Raw genomic sequence first — 21,494 nt, 5'->3', positions numbered from 1 at the left:
ATCGCTCAATTATTGTAAAATGTGAAAGAAATTGCATTTTGAACCGTAGGATGCTGCCAAATAACCAAAATGCGTTGGCGTACACCTGCGTATGACGTCAGAAATTTTCTTGGCGCTCTATTTTAGGCGAGATTCCGAGGCCTGGTGAACAACTAGTAGACGAGGACGTTCGAAGTTGACACTCGTTCGTGTATCGGCCGCGATTTATTCCTCACAAACCCACTTATTACTTTCTCTTTTACGTAGTTGTTTACTTATACTCGCCATTTTGAGCAGGAGTGGGATACGAGCACATAATTATTTATTACATGTGATGGCAAACCGTGACGTCATCGACCACCAACATTTGTCTTCTTAAATAGACTTTAAATAGGAATAAAATAAATTTAAGACAACGCAAACATGGATTAGTGCATTTATTTTAATGCTTGTGCTTTCTTTATTAATCACACGTCTGTGGCTACGACAGAAACTGCGTCGTCTGATAAGCTGACATGTGGAAGAAAGTCCTTCCAGGGACCTACGGAAGGTTCCTGCAAGCTGCTACACGGAATGAGTTGATTGTCTTCGGTTATTTGCTTCATAATCAAAGGTTGTACTTTAATATCAACATCATCTGCATTGTCGCAAATAATCTTCGCTAAACTGGTCTTCCGAATTTCTTCTAATTGTTTAAGAGTAAATACGTTGGGATTTTCGTACCAAAACCTATCACCATATTTAACTCTGACAAACTGATCGAGAATTAAGCAAGTGATCGTAGGACCCAAAATGCTACCATTTATGGGTTTTTCACTCAAAGCTCCGGTGTAAAGGTCGATATCCTCCACATTTCTGTAAAATATTCGTTTCGGTTATTGTCAATTTGGCAAAACTCTATTTTTAACTGAATGTGGGCTTAAATATATGAGTCCTGTCAGTTTATTTTACTAGTTTGGGTTAGTTTAGTTTTATGTGTCAAATTGTTAAAATTCAGAAAAAGATGTTGATAGCAAGTTTTTTCAACACAAAAATATTTTCAAGATTTAAAAGCCTAATGAAAATACGACTTGGTCGTATTGTATCATTATCACACAATATGGAACTGAGAAAAATAACAAACACTTTGGATAAATTCATCATTTTCGAAATCACATGACACATGATAAAACGAAGGAATGTTCACGACGCGTGTGTGTGTAGTCACTATAATTCTTAAGAAATAATTATCGAACGACAAAGTATCGCGAAACGTTGTACTGAAATTATAGTTATGAAGTTATGTCTTCAGAACTTGCTTGAACTTTACAATACAACATACGTCACTCTACATATTCCACATAAAATTTCTTTTTCTTCTTCTTCTTATTATTATTATAGTAATATACGCGAAGAATTTTTTGGAGGGGGCGAAAACACAAATTTCGATTAACGTTTTTATAATTATTAAAGAACACTCAAAAGATCGGTGTGATGGGTTTCATTTAACAGATTGCCAACAAATAAGCGGCACAGTTCGACCGAAACGAAAAATCACCCTATTTACGATACGTGATATTTCCAGAAAAAAAAAACTTAAAGAGTTTTATTAAGGAGAGCTCCCCACCTACACTGAAAACCGGTACCTACGACGTTCCAAAATTGCAGATAATGAGTCGTTGAAAATTTTAATTGATAATTCCCATTACCTATAGACGCTTTTTATGTTTCGAAGTGAATCATCATCGATATCCCCCACAAGTTGTTCGAAGTTAGAGGCTTTGGTTAATCCACAATGCTCGCGCCAGCTGTTATAGCCAACTAATCCATGGTCACGACCTCGTTGTATATTCAAAGAGACCAAATCTAAACCACACATTTTAATTTTTTTGTCAGAATTGTCCTCAAAAAGATGCTGCTTTAACTAAAAATAACTAAATTAGGAAAATTGAGATATTTTTATTCGCGTACTTCATTGGAGAAGTAGGGATCGTTGGCTTGTATTGTTGTGTCCATCGCACTTCTTAGAGTTCTATCTAATTCTCCTGGTTGATATAATTTAAAAGGGTCAAATAACATTTTATGCAATTGAATAAACTCAGGACTGGACGTATCCTTTGCCAAAAATTTCATTAAACCCGGAATGATAGAGTGGGCGAATCGGAATGCCGCAGTAGCAAAATTGTTGGCTATAGAGGAATCAACGCTGTCATTATACTTCACAAAGTAACCGGAAGTTCGTGGTGATAGATCAAATTTTGTCATTAGATCCACCCCTAAAATTTTGTTTTAATCAAGAAACGCGGCAATTTTAGTACACACCTAGTAGAATGGGCAAAAACTCGTTGTAAGTGATGTGTTGCATCTGTGCACCTATTATCTTTCGTGTCTCCTGGAATAGCCTCTCATCGTCCCATTTAGTGTTCAGCGCTGCTAATTTTTTAGCAAGCAAATTATGTTGCCGAGCCCAAATTAAATGCATACTTGTTAAATGCAAATTTTCGTTGGCGCGAACGTCACCTTAATTTCACTCAGATTAACAATACTTACATTAAATACTAATATCTTACCTGTCAAGAAACAATACTTTCCTTTTTTATATTCTTCTTTTCTGTTACAACCATCTCTTAAATTTGTCGACGCAGGCAATAAAGTGCGATTATCCCAAGTCACATACATGTCAAGTTCTCCTCCTTTCATTGTCCTGAGTTCTCTGACAGTTTCTTCTTCTACACTGTAAATAACTGAACCATCTATAAAAGAAGTTACTTGATTCATTTGTTCACGATAGCCAAGACAACAACTAGGTGCTGGTGCTGATCTAACAAACTCTAGGCAGGTTATATTGTATTGAGCGTAAGGGTCGTAGGGATCTAATTTCACAGGAAAACACTCAGGATGGACTGTTTGATTATCTAGACAACAAGAAATGGATGTTCCGTTGGGTCCATGACTTAAAGCCGTTGCTGTCATGTCGTGGTCTAAAAACTGTCCCCAAACTGCTAGAACTACAGAAAATGCTTCATCGTTTTTATAATAAGGACGATGTACTTCTAAACTAACAGTTCGAGAGGATGGTAACGAAAAACCATCCTTGGTAACCCTTGGTTTACTGATACCTGATAAATCATTTCACTTGAACTAAGGGAAAACCGTCATGTCTCACTTACCATCGGCATAATCGGGTGGTAACGTTCTGCGAAATGGTTGAAAACTAACGCCAGAAGTTTTTAGCTTTAAATTATTACAACTTCCATTGTAAGTACGATATTTGTAAAAAAAATTACACGAAATATTGACTAAACTGCATTCACTTTTGTTGCAAATTTTAGACGCGTTAACTGGAAAGTATCTTCTAGCAACTTCTCGTATGTATCCTTGATCTGCCAAAAATTGTGTTTTCTCAGAATTAAAGAAAACTTTTTGATGCTTGTAACTGGGACTATCCAAAGGCAATTCTTTGACAGTTTTAGCAATTTTATTTTTCTTGTTTAAAGCTTTTTTTCCTTCTTGCATCGCTTCATTCCACACGGTCTCGTTATCGCAAAATATTTTCTCTGGAGTTTTATCATTCAAAGGCCAAGAATTCGTTAATAAAACCTGAAGTGCGTCTGTTACGTTTGTCGAGTTTATTAATTCTTTGTTCGAGCGGCTTATGATGTATGCCACGGCCACCAAAAATCCAATTATTAAAATAGAACTGAAGAATTTTTAATTTAGATTTTAATTAGAAGCGGAGTTTGAAATAAAAAGTAACTTACATAAATATAACACACAAACAACACTGAAATTGTTTGACTCGTCTTTGACGCTCTCGTGCTATGCTGGTGTCAAATAGATATTGCGGTTTTCTTTTATCCGACAATAACCTGGTCCTTTCAGTTGCGTGTGACATTTCTTTTCTAAAATCAAAACATTTATTATATAGACACTAGGTACTGGATGAACGTAACTTAACAGGGTTGAATGAACATGGTTACATGGGTACTCACTTTGTATTGGACGAGAGACGACAATATACTGCTTATTTAATAGAAAAGGTTGTTATATGATTCCGAAGCCAGTCAAACGTATACGAAACCTTATAGTCTTTACCTGTTTAGACAAGGTATCATGTTGGAGTTCTTATCTTTCGGTTGATAATACAAATCTTTTAGTAAACTTTTATAGCTTACTTTTTACCTTCATTAAAACTTACTTACTTTAAAATTTAATAAACACATTTTTGATAGGAACAAATATAAGTAATTTTGAAACCTACCTTCAATAATAACTTTCAATGTTTCCACAATAATCTTAAAAATAAATAAGAACGTGCACATGCAATACCGCATCTCGGGGAGTATTTTTAAATAAGGTTTATATAATATTCCTCGAGGCGTGGTTGTTAACTTTATGGAATTAACGAAATATAATAAAGGTAAGTCTTCTGTGATAATGCTGATGACTGTGCTCTAACGAGTGATTGAGGTGTACATAGCCGTTACGAATCATTTTCGCTTAAATTCGAGCTCTCGTTTTGCGAGTTTTTTTCGGTAAACTTTTTCTTTTAAATAACAAATATCTAAAACGGTTAATCTGTGTAAATTTATTACACCATTTTTGGTTTGTAAACATTCAGTAAGTAAGTTGCATAAATATTCACAAAGGAATATTATTGTATGTGAACTATTTATTTTGACACAATAAACCTGAAGTTTTTCTTATTTGGTACCGATAAGTATATTCTTAAAAAAATATGTGTGAGGATCGTAATCGTTTACGATAAAGCCAATACAGACATTTTTAAAAATAAAGGAACAGAGCATAGTTTGCATCATATATACCTAAATGTTTTCAACCGTAAGGGTGATATTTCTGTTAAACAGAATACGACCACCTGATTTATGTTACGTGGGGGCATGTTGACTGATAACAACTAAATCACTTCAAATACAAAGTGAAGTTAAATTATTATCTTTAAATATGAAAAAAAAATATATTTTTTTTGTCACTGACGATCGAAGGCGGCGATTTGTGGATATCCCTTTCTGGTTAGTTTTTGGTATATTGGATCTATTGTATGTTTAGTAATATGACTCTTGCAGCGCTTTGAGTAAAATGGATGTCCTTAACCCACTTTCAAGATATTTTTCATTCATCTGTAGACGTGTCCTCACTTGTGCGAGTATTAATTTTATTTCGCAGAAAAATATAACTGCTTAAAATAAATCAAGAAAGTAAAATTAAAAAAATCTTTTGAACTATTTAATCTGAATAGAAATCATCATAAGATATGAGTTCAATTTTATACATATATACAAAAATATTACTACTGTGTCTATGCAACTCAATATACAGATGAGACTTGTATGTGGTATAACTGTGTTGAAGCCAAGATGATTTTAAACTGAGGCAAGGCTAGACTTTATTACTAGATTATCATTATCGCTTAATACCTCAGACAACTTTTCCCCTAAAGCTAACAATTAGTTAATACCAAAAATGTTTACTATTGAGAAAAAATTCTTCAAGTATCGGTACGTCTAGGGTTTTATTAAATTGTCCACACACTTAGAAGATCCATCCTCCATTATTTACATTATTCAATTGAATTATCAGTCTGTCACTCCATTACTAATCATCACTTCATAAATAACAATCAAGATTTGTTTTCGAGGTACTCATTATTTACGTACCTTTCTTTGTTTTTCATTAGAATAAGAGCTATGAGCACCTGTTTTTGCCACCGAAAGTACACGATAATATACGAACGAGATTCGAGTTCTTTCCACTACGGCAAACTCAGAGTTATCGATTGTTACAGACAAATATTATTTGTAGCCGTAAATCAAACATATGTAATTAAAAACAATAACTACAACAGGGTACAGAACTCGACAATGACAAACTAGAATTTTTATTTAAATATTCCATCAGCCACTGCCAGTATATTTTAACGATTCTGGTTATTTATTATTCGTTATTATATGTTGTTATCATCAACATCATCATCATTATCGTATCCAAATATTAGTTTATCTTATCTTAATCAATAGATAGAAAATATACGACATGTTTATTCTTTATTTTAGTTCTTTGTTAGTGTGAGGTCCCCAGTCTTATTCTATAATTTTGCCTGTGCGTAGTAACCTTTTTTTTTTAATTACGCAGTTAAGTTTTTTATTATAGTTGTATCAGTTTGAAAAGAAGGAAGTACGTACATTGTAGCATTATTTTATTTTGTATATTAAATTATTGTTAATAATCTTATATGTACTAGTCCTGAGTATACGTCTGTCCATTGTTAAAACTTGAGTAAAACAAAAACACTATCAAAATTGTATTAAATTTGGTCCCAAGGAAACAAATTTTTGTAGTACTGTAGATGGAGGCGCTATCAACAATAAATATCGCTCTCTAGTACGCGCTGGACGAGCACACTGTATTTTTTATCGCCTGTACTACAGGCTGATTTTTGTAATACATACATATAAAAACTTTATCCAGAGAATGGTAACAAATTAGTCTTGTCGGAAGACTTAAATACATAGTACCTGTGGAGTTGAAATATAAATAATATTCTTTAAATTATTTTCCACATTTAATAGTTTTCATTGGTCATGGCAAGACGGTGGTTTACAAAATAAAAACGTATGACAGAAATGATATTAATAAATATTTTGTGTTTTAGGAAAGGACTGATTTTAGCGTGAACGTGATTTGTTCTCGTTATTCAAACGTCTGTGTAGGACAGAGACGGAGGTAAAACCGCTCGTATTTACCTTGGTGGAGATGGAAAGGTAACAGCGCGAAAAGCACGATATTATTCTTCTCTTCTATTCTAATCCATATCATGCTGGTGTACAGCAGTATGTTCGTTGTTGTAGGTTCGGAAGTTACTTTCACTTTCTTATTTACATCTGATTATAGATTTTAACAAGTGATCGAGTTCGAGTATTAAGCAAATTGTCTGTACTCGTTGTGAGTTATAAAAAAGTGTTATGTTTATGTGAAGGTTCTATTAAATTGTTATGATATTTATTTTTCGTGACAGTATGCAAATAAGTGTTATGTTTAAATAGAGGTAGGTGTTAAAGCAAGTGTTACTGGACATATGTCTATTATTCGATGATTTTTAGTAAAACTGTGCAACATGGATGAAGATGACATCACAGTACGAGTGGCTGTCAGGTAAAAATAATTACCATCTACTTTTTGTATGTTTGTTTTTTGCCTCTTCGCTACTCCATGTGTTTTATGTTCACTATTTTTAGAGGGACAAATTTAGCTTTATGTCTGTGAAATTAGTGCCTTTATTTCCTGCTTTTTAACTTCGACTAAACTTTTTTCTTTGATAACACAGTTAGGTATTTAAATTATTTTCCCTCCATAACGTTGCGTGCCTCCAACTCTTAACAATAAATGCTTCATTTACATTATGTCTGCATAGAACATAAGTTACTACTTATTACACAGTGATGCCGAGGGTATAAAACGTGCTTAATACTAGACATTAGATTAGTTTAAATTACACAAAAATTTCTTCGTTAACCTGCTTCGACACGTTATGTAATTTTTCGGCAAAAACAATACAAATACACCGAAAGGTCGTCCTGTTTTAACCCTTTTCAAAAATGTCAACATAAATGTAACCTTGACCAACCTTTTGTAAATGTATTTTAAGAAATTTTGATCATGTGATAACAATAAACCATGAATAGACGATGAACTAACACACAAAACAGATTTATTTATATTGCGAAAATCAATCGCCCGAATCTGTTAATTATTAAATAGCCACAACACGGAAATAAAAAAAAAACTTCCGAATCAATAGTTATGTTATGATTTATTTAAGCTTTCATGAAAGGGCAACGGCCCATGGTTACGTACCGGAACGATTTACGAAATGTCAGAAATTAGCATAGATCTAGTGAGAGCTAAATTTATATTAATTGTCGTGACAGAGTAACTTATTTATCCAAGTCGAGTGTTGTAAATCTAGAAGAGGCGGCTGTTTGATCTTCATATTGTTAAATATTAGTCGTAAATATTGGCAAATGCTTGTTTATTTATATTTCAGTAATGGCCTTAAACACCCAACGGAAACCGGATCCGCTCTATTCACCCTTCCGTTGCAATAAATTAGACTGCATTTTACTTTGATCAAAACAAACACTTTAGATTATGTACAAACTTTAAAAAGAGGATGTTTTACCGATTCGACAGTTAAAAAATAACTCGTTTTTTATAGTCTATGAGTTATTACGAAATTGTTTTGCTTACACTTACAAATGACACACATTTTTGTAGAATTTACGATTTGACACTGTAACGTAAAAGTTGTTTAACAAAACGTACGTTTTAAGTATGAGTTTTATTTAATTTACAATTATTCGAAAATACTTCGGTAAATACTCATATTAAAAAAACGGATTAATCTGATGGTACCAAGCAGTAAATTAGTCATAAAAACTAATTACAGGTGCCTGTAAAATATCAAACGAATTCGACAATAATCGATGAAACTAATAAAAATACTCGAACAGGTGAATGTACATATTTGAAATTTTCTACTTGATCCCGTCCAAGGTATAAGAAAATGATCCCGTCCAAGGTATAAGAAAAGAACTAAGGAACTAGGTATAAATAAAATCTGAGAATACTATAGAAGATTTAAATAATTTTTACATGTCTTATATTTCCCTATATACATTTTTTTTATTACGGTATGAATTGTGATATTATTATATTAATTAACCTTTTAACATTTTTTCCAAAGGACTTGTTTGACTTGGCTGTCAAATTATTTGAAAACTATACTCGCTTCCCCCAGCATTTTTTGAGATTTTAAAGTTTCAGAGTTAAATTGTAAAATATGATACAATTTTGTTGTTTTTGTCTTTCAAAAATCTGGATGGCCTGCAGTAAAAAATCAAGACGGATTCATAAACCACAAGTGTAGGAGTTATTTTATTTCGGTGTACTCTACGGAACATGAACCGTAAAAATATGAAAGCAGCAATTCTCCGAATGGACCATATTACAAAACTTCCTTAGCTCGGGAAGTAAAAATATCTGCATAATATATTCCAAATAATATGAACACTATGTTTAAGAAGCTATTCGGAACTAAGCATTACTATGACAGTGAAAAATGAAAATCAGTGATTAGTTTACGTGACGAGCAGCTAAAATTATCACGGTTTGTCGTATCAGTGACCAACATATGGTGCTAGAATGTGTTCAATTCTTTCTACCTTGAACATAATTAGTAGTTACACATACGAGTGTTATACATATACCTACTGGAACTTTTTATTTTTTTTTTTTAATTTATTGTGTTACTTATTAAAGGCAGGCTCGTCGCAAAAGACATCTGTCAATAATCACACAACACACAATCTTTCGTTGACTGATCAATAAGAAACGGATTTTATGTGTGTTCAAGTACCGGCAATTAGTTTAGTTTACAGAATTGCAAATACGTGTAATAAAATCAAGTACGAGCGAAATCATGTTCGATCAATGTCATTGGAGGTGACTATCAGGCAAATTTTCTGATGACATCTCTGTCGGACAGAAAAATCACGAGTCTAATTCCACCTGAACACCTGTGGGCGGAACTTGTTTATAGCCTTATTTTTCAGAAAAAGTGTGGGTATCGGCAACTTGTAATTCCAGCGTCATCATAGATAAAAATGGAATGGCTTTGACGTCCCATATACGATCGAAAAATAATTACTAAAAAACTGTGCACGTCCGATTATTCTGCGCACATGTGCAGAACTATGCATCGGAGCGCGGTAAGACAACCCTTTGACGGTATTTCATCGTTAGGCTTCCGTGACTCGACAAATCAAGTCAATTTTGGAAGCAACTAAATCTTTATTTAAAATTTGAGAAGATGGAAAGTGGTCTGTCTATATGCTTGTATAGTATGACACAAAGTCGTTGAACCCCCCACAACTGGTTAGACCAACCGGAATTTTTGTATACAATCTTGGCTTCCACCATAGTCAGGTAAAACAAAAAGCAAGCATGCATCCTGTCATTTTCTATACTAAAGGATTGTTTATGCTAGCTCAATAGCAGCCGAACATAAATTTATCAAGCAAATATTGAAACGAGTAGCGAAATATTGAATTTTTATTACGTAATGTTGTTTTAAGTAATATTTTCCGAAAGGTGTTTGGATGCATGTATATATTGTAATTAAGTCGGGGTGTTCGATTCAATGAAAACATTAAAACCAGCGGAGGTATTCTACACAGGAAGGTTTTAATATAAACGAGAAAATTTCTCTTCATTCACGACGTAAAATGTTGTAATGGTTGGCATGTTCATCAAGGACAAGTCGCTCAGGTGTAACTTTGATCATAACACTGATTTGACTTAAATTACGTGTGCGGTTTAGTAACTTCTTCGACGAAACGTCTCTTACATATTCATAAATATAAATCGCGACGCATTGTACGATGAACCGACGCGTATGCATTTAATTAAGAGGGTCCCAGAAACAATACAACCTGCGAAAACGAAACAAACTTGGATTTTGAGATTATCTTCACAAAAATAATTCAGTAAGAACACGATTTACATTAATTTGGATTTTAGAATCTTGGAAGAAATTAAGTTTAAATTCGCAGGGGAAAGGAAAGCCTATATATATTATATTTATGTGGTTAGTGATTACCGGTATTTGAACCCGCATCTCGCATTTATTCACAGGCTTCGTGACGATAAAAGTTATGCTTATTAGTAGTTGTACCAGCAGCTAATTAGCAAGAAAATCACATACATTAACCTTAATTATAAATTGTCATTTGGTTTTTACAAACACTTTGGTGTTTATGTATCTCTTTTCGCACTTCAAAAAAAGTCGAAATAAATTGGGTGACATGATTATTGTGGATACTTATTGTGCCTTTGTTTTCAAGGTATTATTTAAAAGAATAAACGACATGAAGGTTTTCTGCACTGTTGACCTTGAGCTATTCAATCGATATTTTTGTCTCATTTGAACGTTTTCGGATTATTGATCGTATCATTTCAAAACTGAAATCGTGTGTTATGCAGACGATACCAGTTATAATGACAATCCCGCACTAACTTTTCTTTCGATCGAAGTTCCACAATTTAAAGTAGTAAATTTTCTTTAATGAAGAGAACACAGTCACATCATGATTATGAAATATTTACATGATGTTTTGTAACCTATGATACAAGCAAGGTGAATTTTAAAAATCAACAATTGTACCTCAACCTTTACCGTTTATTTGTTTTGCTGAGGTCATCTCATTGTGAACATACGCGTGAAAATATTGATGAACTTGCTTCATTCCACGGATGAATTATCGCTAAATTTGAATATGACTGACTTTAATTATATAAGCAGTATAATGTATTTTTCCAAGATTTCAATTGTCTTTAATTATTAACTAATTATAATTATAAATAGAATACTTTTACTTCCCGAGCGTAAGCTAAGGAAGTATTGTAATGCAGCCCATCAGACGAATGATTACTTTCATGTTTTCTCGATGGGTCATGATTCCTAGAGTACGTTTCCGTCCATCTGTCTGTATGTCCGCCGTTTGTGTCAAGTTTTATTAGACCGATAATCTGCGAAACAACCAGATCCATTATTGTCACATTTTATATGTATGTTAGGGATATCGTGTAGATGGTAAGACGCTAACCAAAATGTGTCTAATCATCCCATATAGTAAATTAGTTTTAAATTGGATCAAACAACATTGTCCTACACGTGTAGTTTCTGAATTTGTGTTGAGTTTTTATCCGAAATGTTCAGATTTTTGGAAGAAAAATTGGATCTGCAAAACCGAATGCGTTGAAATTTTGCAGAGGTTTTAAAGTTCTCATAAATATGGTACATTTTTAATCAAAATATTAGCTAATCCCTCCCAAAAAATTGATGATGTCACCTCAAAATTTTACCGAATAAATCCTGTCCAAAATTTGCAATATTATGATGAGTCGATACTTGTGATTTATTGTTGCATTAATATTTTTTAGATTATTCAAAAGAATGAATGAGTCAATTTATTTTATTGAATAAATCAGGAACTGCAAAACCGAATGCTTTGAAATCTTGCAAACGTTTTAAAGTTATCACAATCTTGGTAAATCGTTAATCAAAATGTTGTAATGACCCAAACATTCAGCCAAAATTGAAATATGCGCACAAAATTTAAAAAAAAATCCGCGAAAAATTCGAAAAGTGCCCATGAGCTGTGATCGTCAACAAGATGGGACCCTGTGTTGTGTTTTGAAATGGCGGAATGTGTTCTGTTGCAAAGTGGTGAACCGCAAAGGTGGAAGAGTGACCTTGAAATTAATAACACAAAATTATAACGGCAATAATTTTATTAAGTTCTTTCTCTTTGTTTTTTTTTTGTATTTTCCAGTTACAAAATCTCTCGTTCTTTTCAAGTGCAAGATTACCAATTTCGATCATACATAAAACACAGCTTGTTATTAAATGTACACAATGCTCTAGTTTGCAATTTCTTATCTAAGGGAAATGGAAGGCGATGCCTAAATTATGGTGACGTGATTTAACTGTCATCGAACTGTTTCTTTGCACAACCACAGCTACGTACAACCAAGCCGCGATGCCCCCACAAACGCCACGCTATCTCCATGCTGTGTCTGCTGGCGCCTGAGGCAGCTGCTTCAAGTATTATTCTGCAACTATACTCTATCCACCGCGTGACACACGACACTGGCTACCCCCAGTAAAGTTTCCTTTACCAACAGCATATCTTGTGTTGGCGGCATCCGGTATGCGAATAAACAATCATTTGAATGACAGGATAAATTTGTCAATCTAGACTTGGGCCGAACTCGCCAACCGAATTCAATAAAGCAAAATCAATGAAACAAAAGTACGTCGTGAATCGAATTCCCCAATACATAAATAAAATACATAAAACACATGTTAAACAAGGTCAAAACACAAAATATCATTTGGTACGTACGTCGCTTTGAGGGGTACGTCTGAGAATCATGTTCCAAATTTGGAGTCATAAAATACACAAAATCAGCATAAGATTATTTCCAAAGCGACTCAATCTTTAAAATTTAAATCGTGAATACTGCCCATTACTATGTTAGAATTCCAAATCGGAATCTATTTAAATTAAACAATAATTTAAGAAGAACCATCCATCCCCTGAGACATTTCACAATTTAAAATATTATAAAATAATGCATCGAAACACAGACTTTTTGAAATTAAATAACAATTTTATCGCTTTTAACAAGTCCGAGCGAGTTCCGGGAAATCCAACGTACAAATCTTAACCACATGTGACTTCAACACTGGGGATTTGCATCCTCACACTACGACTGCTTGAATCAGTCTAAATCTACAATGGACGCGGAAGTTGCCCACCACTCTTCAGGAAAAAAAGGCAAATCTACATTACAAAAAAAGGGCATTCTTTCTGACGCTAAATTTAACTTGAACCGGAACACTACAATGTATTCATTTATTCCCTCCCAAAAAATCATGACGTCATCTCAAAATTTTGTGGAATAATCCTCTTTAAATTATGCAAAATATACTCCCCACACAAATTATCGCAACACTCTCAAAATGTTGTATATTTCCAATTTGAATGTCTGAAAAAGAAACATATCGGTCGAAATCACATTAAATATTGTCATTATTTGGCATTGAGTTACATACATTTATCCCTAAGTACATGGTAGCTACAAGTAGAGCGGTTCACTAGAACTGGAGGTGGTGCGATAATTTTTGTGGGGAGTGTATTATATTTATCATTTACTTTTGCAGGAGTTCTCATAAAAAATAATATCCGCAAAATCAAATTTTATAATTTTTCGAAAATGGATACTTCAGAAGCGAAGGAAGTTCTGTCGAAACAATATTGGACCAATTTTTACACAACTTTGGGAAAATGAAATTTTGCCAATACACATTCTTCAAATTTCGACCCATTTTCGGCCATTTGCGAAACTTAACGAAATGCATTTTCTTGTAGATTTCTTTCCGGCCTCAGTTCTTCGATAACTTCAATCGTTTTGTCAGAGTCGTCCATTAAAATTTCGCAATTTTTAGAAGTTTGAAAAAAATCGACTTTCGTACCGAATATTTCGAATATATTGCTCCGTGACCATTAACACGCTATATTTTTGGAATCAGTATGTCGAGATCTACATCCCTGAATTTTTCGAGAATTCTGAGACAAATTTTTTAAAAATGAAGTTTTCCGACTTTGTGAATCGGCATTCTACTGTTGTGATAATTTTTTATTTTTTTTAGGATTCGACCGCGAATTCCTCGAGAAATCATCGACATGTGTCAAGTTTGTACGTATGTTACACCAGGAGAACCCCAGGTTACGCTTGGGAACGACAAAACGTTTTCGTACAACTATGTTTTTGATACCGAAGCAAAGCAAGAACAGGTTTATGAAACTTGTGTGGCTGCTTTGGTTGATTCCTCCTTAGAAGGGTAGGTCTATACTGGTTCATTTTAACAAGTTTAAAATTGTCGTTGTTAGGTATAATGCAACAGTATTAGCTTATGGTCAGACGGGTTCCGGAAAAACATACACCATGGGCACAGGATTCGATGTAGAGTTATTGCCCGAGCAAGTAGGTATAATCCCGCGAGCTATTCATCATCTTTTCGATGGTATCCGGTACCGCATAAATCAGGCCCGAGAAAATGGTATGATAGCACCCGAATTTAAGGTTACAGCACAATTTATGGAATTATATAATGAAGAGGTCATTGATCTCTTCAGTCCTTCCAGTAGTAAAGTAAGTCGCTACGTCCGTTGCAGCACTTTTATGTTCCACTTGGTGGCAATTTTGTCATTTAATCTTTTGTTGCAGGACATAGTTTATAAAATTCACGAAGACTCGTACGGCGGAATACAAGTGAAAGGTATTAAGTACAAAACAGTCACTTCCCCGGAGGAAGCATTAGAATGTTTACGCTTGGGTGCTTTATCTAGAACGACCGCGAGTACGCAAATGAACACTCAGTCCTCTAGATCCCATGCAATTTTTACTCTCCACGTAAAACAACAACGAATAGTGCCTTCAAGTGATAACGGTGATACGAACGAATTTGAAACACTTACAGCGAAATTTCATTTCGTCGATTTAGCGGGATCCGAACGACTAAAAAGAACCGGTGCAACGGGCGAACGGGCTAAGGAAGGGATATCTATTAACTGTGGTTTATTAGCTTTAGGTAACGTTATATCGGCTTTAGGAGATAAATCAAAAAGGGCATTACATGTCCCGTACAGAGATTCAAAACTAACTAGATTATTACAAGATAGTCTAGGGGGTAACAGTCAGACTGTGATGATTGCCTGTGTGAGTCCCAGCGATCGGGATTTCATGGAAACACTGAATACGCTAAAATACGCCAATAGGGCTCGAAATATAAGAAATAAAATATTCGTTAATCAAGACAAAAGTTCGAAGACTATAGCGCAACTGAAACAACAAATTGCGCAGTTGCAGTTAGAATTGGTCGAATATAAACAAGGAAAACGAATCATTGGCCAAGACGGCACAGAAATGGTTAACGATATGTTTTACGAAAATAACATGCTGCAAGGGGAAGTTAATAATCTTAGGACACGAGTTAAAGCAATGCAAGATACTATCGACTCTCTAACGCAGAAAAATACAAACCTATTAGCAGAAAAAGCTACAGGGGCATGGATAGGCGGTGGGAGCGATAACGACGTAGCATGCATGGTTCAAGCGTATCTTAAAGAAATCGAAGAACTCACGGCTAAATTGATGGAATCAAATAACACATGCGAACAGTTACGCAAGCAGATCAACAGACTGCAGAGCTCACATCAACATGGTGCTTCCATCACATGCTTCGATGAAAACTCGCCACTAATAGAAGAAGCTAAAAGGGCATTACAAAGAGAAAAGGAACTCTTGGTAAAAAATAGACGTCCAGACGGCGAGAATGACAGCGAAATTGAGAGTGACAATGAATTTGACAGCGAAAGTGACGATAAATCCGTTCACGAGGAACTAAAAGATGAATTGATCACTCTAACTAACGATATTGACATGAAACAGAAGCTAATAGACGAATTAGAACTTTCGCAAAGACGTCTACAAACGATGCGTCAACACTACGAAGACAAACTGATGCAACTTCAGCTGCGTATAAAAAATACCCAAGAAGAGAGAGACAAAGTTTTGCATTCCTATAGCGCCAGTCCGGAACCTTCAGATAAGGTAAAAAAAGTCAAAGACGAATACACCAAGAAATTATCCGACATGCAAAAAGAATTAAAGAAGTTGCAAACAGCTCAGAAGGAACATGCTCGTCTTCTTAGAAGTCAAAGTCAACATGAGAACCAGTTGAAGTCCTACAAGAACGAACTGCTTGAAATGAAGAGAGCTAAAGTCAGACTCGTGAATAAGATGAAGGAAGAGTCGCAGAAGCATAAAGAGTCGGAATTGCGACGAATTCGGGAGATTGCACAGCTTAAAAAAGAATCTCGGAAAAATGCTAACATGATAAAAACTATGGAAGCCGAACGAAGACTAAAAGATCAAGTTTTGAAACGTAAACAGGAAGAAGTGTCCGTTTTACGAAAAAATCAAAGAGGACATTTGAGTGTTAAAGCTTCGGGACGCATCGCTTCTACGTTTTCAGAACGTGTTGCTAAACAAAAATGGCTAAGAGTTGAAAAGTCCATCAATAATATTGCATTGAGAAAAAGAGGTTTGGTGGAGCAAGAGGTGAGAATGGAGCATTTCCTCGAAAGGAGGCGAGATCTGGGGAAAGAATTGGAAGTATTAGAAGAGCGAAGGGAACAAGCCGTAAGAAAAAACCAAGATGTTACGCAATTAGATAGCTATATAGAAGACATTAAAGAAAATATAAACTACGTACAGGAAACTATTAGTGAGACACAACACAATGTGATGGAAATTGAGGAAACTCAAGACACCAACGAGAGTGCCCACTTACAAAATATTATTGATACAGTTTGTGATATAGAAGAAGCCAAATATCTTATCCAAAAATTGTACAATATGACGTTAAGTCAAAGTCATGCAGTTGCACACAGAGACGCCAAATTGAAGGAAAATGAAGCCACATTAGCTGAGCTCAAACAAGAAAACCAAGTTAAAGGTCAGTTATTAGATCATGTACTACACAACGAAATACCTATATTTTCGAAAGAACTGACGACGAGTATGTCCAGTAATGCAAATGATACCAGCTCCAACGCTTCGTCTAGATCTGTATCGCCAGCGCCTTCCGAATTTCCGTAAGATATTGGTGTTGTCTTTTTAGTTTTCACACTTCAAATGTAATTTTTAAAGGTCGACAAGTCTTTCTGAAAATCCTGCATCGGCCTCGAATGCGAAAATTCGTAGACGTACAGCTTTACCGTCTGAGTTACTTTTTGGATTGAGAGCTCCTGATATGACACAGTCGCTGGGACCTAATACACTACAAGTGGAACACTCGCTTCAGCGCGTCCCCAGTATTCCTGGGAGTCTTAAGTTAGTATATTTATTTCCAGATATTTCGTGTAATTAAAAAGTGCAATGTCCAGGGGCTACCAGTTCTCTTTTGTCATTTATTTTAAAAGTAATTTTTGTCGTGGAAGCGCAGCATCCACGATCGTTGTTTACAAACTTAAACGACATTTTTTTAAATACGAAATTTGTTATTGCCATACCTATATCCTGTTTAGACCCACACACATTCCTTAATGGTTAAATTGATAAAATCACTGTTTCACGGGATTGTTGGTGTGAGTCGCGCAATATTTTAAAAAGTTCTTTGTATTTAGATGTTTAATTGATGTGAATTTTCCATTACAGGTTGAATTTATGATAGTTCACCAATTTCGTGTTTCAAAAAGCGAAGGGAATACCCCAGTGGAAAGGGAATGGCATTTAATAAATCAGTATAACTTTGTTACGAGTCCTATTAATTTTACAACAATATTGGCGATACTTATAGTGTTCTTATTAATTCTATTAATGTTATTACTATTTTTATGATTAATTATTTATTTGAGACACCTGATAGTCAATTTTTATATGATACTAATGTTGGAAAATAAACATTTGTTTTTTAATATTGATTGTTTTATTGTGTGTACAAAAAAATTATAACAGAAAACTGAATTACAACTTTTAATTTTTATGACACGTTTTTCTTCTTCTTGCCAGTCTGTACTGGCACTGAAGGTACAGGTATGGTGTGTACTTTCTGTGAATACTTATTCATATAAAATAAAGCACACAGGGAAATTAATAAGCTGGAAAATAAGATTAGATACATTATTAGATTATGGTTTAAACTTGAAAATGAATTACCAAGACGTGGCACAGACACGATGAACTGTAGCAGAAGTGAACAAAGCCAGAAGTAAACAAAACAGTACTAAAAATCAATCATTAGCTACCATTAATCACCAAACTAACTATTACCTTCAGGGAAGACCTTAACCTGGAATGATTTCCCAAAAACAACATTCTCTAAATTTCCTACTGCTGTCAAAGACAGAACGAAAAATATGGATCCCAAATAACCCCCTAAGAGTGTGTGTAACTGTGATGAACTAAGCCAAGGTCTGTACATCTGCATCCCCGAAAAAATCAACACTGAACTTATAGAAGCCAGAATGAAAGATATTCCAGTAGTAACAGCTGAAATTGTATTAAGACCCCAATTACTATTTACATCATTTTAGTAACTTACTCATAGTAGTACAGTAACCGGTAACTTGTAAACAGTAATAAGATTTATTAATTAAGCCCTAAGGGCGCTGATATGTTGCCAACTAATCTAACCACGAACAACCGGTGACAGGAGTGCCGAGTTGTCAGACTTTAGAGTAGCCAACATTCGTAACGAAAATCGCCGGAAATCGCCATTATTACCAACTTTTGCATAGAGTACCATTATGATCAGATAAATTCGTCTTCTAGTACACTTTGAAATTTATTTTGGAAATAATGAGGTAGAAATACTGCTTTTTAACAGTTATTGCTATTTTGAATGTTCAAATTCATTATGTTTGAGACATAACCTCTAACTGTCATTCATTGTAACCAAAGATATTGGATATAAGGATAAAGTATGCGGTACAGCGTTTTGTGTATCAAAGTGTGTTTCTAATAAGAGTGTGACTGTGCCACTGTAGTGTAACCAACGTCTCCCGGGTGAGAGGATTGGCTGACAAGTTTCAGTTTCATTAAATTTCAAGAAAAATTTTAAATATTGGTTTTTAAACAAAATGTGTGGCTAATACACTTCCCACACGTTCACGTATCTGGTCTTTGCAATTTGCAAACATCCACTAAAATCTAGAACAATGACAAATGTATCAAAACTAATGGACAGCAGTAACAGTAATACTGACTCGCTCAATCGCTTACCCGTCAATTTACGAATGTGTACAAACACGATACGAATAGAAGAGAGGGTTTGTATTGTTTACGTGCGATACAAAACAATGAGCCCAATACTCAATCTATACATTTAAACCTCCTTCATTGTAACCACTGGTATGTTATTATATACTAGATGCTGAAAACTATCCGCTATGATGATCCCGGCAAGGCGGCATATGCAAGTTTCAAGGTTGCTTACAGGGATGTTATATCCAGGGATATATCAGTGAAAATTGTAAGTTTATGGTTGCTTATACATTTATTTTTTAGGCAACCAGTTATACAAATGTGTAATGCACGTTGAAAGTTTTTCACAGCATTGATATCTATGCCACAGTATAGATATCAATCAGTAGAGACGGCTCGCCGTTTTTCGTGACCCGTTTTCGTGGGTGGTCGCATTATGACCGAATGAGGGCGCCCAACTGACGTCTAAAATATTTGAAATCTGGCAGTTTTGTTACAATATTTTTGCCGGTTTTGCTTGTTTAAGACTGCTTTTCCGGTAGAATTGTACAAATAGTATAAAAATGTAGTTTTCACAATAAAAGGTAAAATCTTTGTCCGATGAATTTTCATACAGGATCCCTGTTGTGCGCCTTATTCTCTCCATCGTGTTTGGAATTCTTGGAAAAGATAGTAAACATAACACACTTTTTGTTTAAAAAGTCGTCGCAAACGGACAACAACGGTGGTTATGAAATAAATAATAAAAATTTATTATATATGATTCCGTTGTTGTGGTAAAATTAAATATAAAAATAATAAGAAACAAACTACACGTAACAAAAAATTATATAAGCAGACCTTCTCTCAATAAACAATTTTTTTATTCATCATGTATATATATATTTTTTGACCTACACAATCATGAGTTTTATTTTGAGACGTTGCTTAACCCATAAGCAGTCGCGCGTGGGTAAAAATGACCCAAGCCCTATATTTTGTCAAATATCCATTTTCGCTTAATCCCCATGAACTTCCGGTTTCATGAATTCCTTAATTATTCTTACCTGCGTCGACCCATACCAATTACCTGCACTTTATGTGAGCGGACAAATATGCATTTTTTTTGTAATAATTTTTTTTAAATACAAATTTTACTTTATATAATATTACGCTTACGGGTTAAGTTGTTAGGTAAAATGGGTTTGACTATACATTAACAAGACGCCTTTGCCAAGACGCACTAGAAAACTGTTTTGGATGGATTAAGAAACAAAATGGAAATTATATTAACCCCACATCTAATCAGTTTCAAATGACTTTTAGAAAATTAATCATACAAGTTTATTTTGATGAAACGAACATAGGTAATCAAAACTGCCAGCCTGATATGGAAGAAATTTTAAAGTTAAATGTAGGTCGTCGTTTTGATGAAGAAGAATCAGTCACCACGATGCAGAAGACCACCTTAAAAGATTGTGATTATCACTTTCACACAGCTGAACAAAACGCAATTAGATATATCTGTGGCTACCTAATTCGGAAATGTTTATTAGTACATAGTCGTAGTGAATGTGAAAAATATGCAAATGAACATAAAAGTTTAGACAACACAAGCATATATTCACATTTCAGAGCCTACCAAACGAAGAATTGCGAGTTATTTGGTAAATTATATATGTCAAACGATAATTTCTTTTTTTTACATTTGTGAATTAGAGCAAATTTTTAGTGAAAATTTTGAAAATATAATTTTACAAACAACTACTTTGTTGAAATTTTTAAATTTATATAAGCAAGCTACATTTGTTCATCCATGCCAAAACTTTCCATACGATTATTTGCTTGCTTTGTATGCTAGGATGAGATTATTTTATGCACTAAAAATTTGTAAATGCTAGCTTAAAATTTACAAATGCCAAAGGTGAAAAAATTAATAGAAAGAAAATAATTTGGCAGCATTAACTTTTTTCCTTTTTGTAATTTAATTTTTATTTTATTTATTTTTTCTCAAATAAACCTGTTTATTTTTAGATGTATTTATTACATTATGTTTACAATGATAATTAAACCTCAAGTATTCGGGGAAAGATGTGCGAATTGTCAAATTGTATAAGTAATAAAATAAAAACTGTAACAAA

The 21,494-nt window shown here is 34.2% G+C and overlaps 3 protein-coding genes across 9 annotated transcripts; 1 reads left to right on the top strand and 2 right to left on the bottom strand.

Annotated features, from left to right (window-relative positions):
- Positions 1 to 401: 401 nt before the first annotated feature.
- Positions 402 to 4,136, bottom strand: Cd (cardinal). Its single transcript, XM_064058783.1, has 8 exons — positions 3,951 to 4,136; positions 3,720 to 3,860; positions 3,129 to 3,658; positions 2,529 to 3,077; positions 2,281 to 2,478; positions 1,930 to 2,234; positions 1,668 to 1,882; positions 402 to 834 (listed from the first exon to the last, which is right to left on the bottom strand). The coding sequence occupies exons 2-8, from the start codon at positions 3,851 to 3,853 to the stop codon at positions 447 to 449; spliced, it is 2,319 nt and encodes a 772-aa protein (XP_063914853.1). The 5' UTR covers positions 3,854 to 3,860; positions 3,951 to 4,136; the 3' UTR covers positions 402 to 446.
- Positions 4,137 to 5,406: 1,270 nt separating this feature from the next.
- Positions 5,407 to 18,088, top strand: LOC135131241 (kinesin-like protein KIF21A). 7 transcript variants are annotated; one of them, XM_064058882.1, is made up of 9 exons: positions 5,407 to 5,477; positions 6,632 to 6,740; positions 6,808 to 7,024; positions 7,080 to 7,131; positions 14,255 to 14,446; positions 14,496 to 14,757; positions 14,833 to 17,264; positions 17,320 to 17,502; positions 17,827 to 18,088. In XM_064058882.1, exons 4-9 carry the CDS (start codon positions 7,094 to 7,096, stop codon positions 17,837 to 17,839), a joined length of 3,120 nt encoding a protein of 1,039 aa, XP_063914952.1. In that variant the 5' UTR covers positions 5,407 to 5,477; positions 6,632 to 6,740; positions 6,808 to 7,024; positions 7,080 to 7,093; the 3' UTR covers positions 17,840 to 18,088. The 7 variants fall into 7 exon arrangements, with proteins under 7 accessions (XP_063914952.1, XP_063914953.1, XP_063914951.1 ...); XM_064058883.1 differs by lacking the exon at positions 5,407 to 5,477 and adding an exon at positions 6,050 to 6,153 and having other exon boundaries at positions 6,871 to 7,024; XM_064058881.1 differs by lacking the exon at positions 5,407 to 5,477 and adding an exon at positions 6,050 to 6,153.
- LOC135131242 (protein KRTCAP2 homolog) lies at positions 18,075 to 18,993 on the bottom strand. The gene is made up of 4 exons (XM_064058888.1): positions 18,713 to 18,993; positions 18,442 to 18,660; positions 18,328 to 18,394; positions 18,075 to 18,269 (listed from the first exon to the last, which is right to left on the bottom strand). Exons 1-4 carry the CDS (start codon positions 18,714 to 18,716, stop codon positions 18,152 to 18,154), a joined length of 408 nt encoding a protein of 135 aa, XP_063914958.1. The 5' UTR covers positions 18,717 to 18,993; the 3' UTR covers positions 18,075 to 18,151.
- Between the last annotated feature and the right edge of the window lie 2,501 nt (positions 18,994 to 21,494).

This window comes from Zophobas morio, unplaced genomic scaffold, assembly GCF_036711695.1.
Source record: "Zophobas morio isolate AGI-343-1 ecotype UQ-CSIRO unplaced genomic scaffold, CSIRO_AGI_Zmor_V1 ptg000019l, whole genome shotgun sequence".
In the NCBI taxonomy this organism is placed as follows: Eukaryota; Metazoa; Arthropoda; class Insecta; order Coleoptera; family Tenebrionidae; genus Zophobas; species Zophobas morio.
The sequence above is the reverse complement of the archived record's forward strand: the minus strand, read 5'-3'. Positions and strand labels throughout refer to the sequence as shown.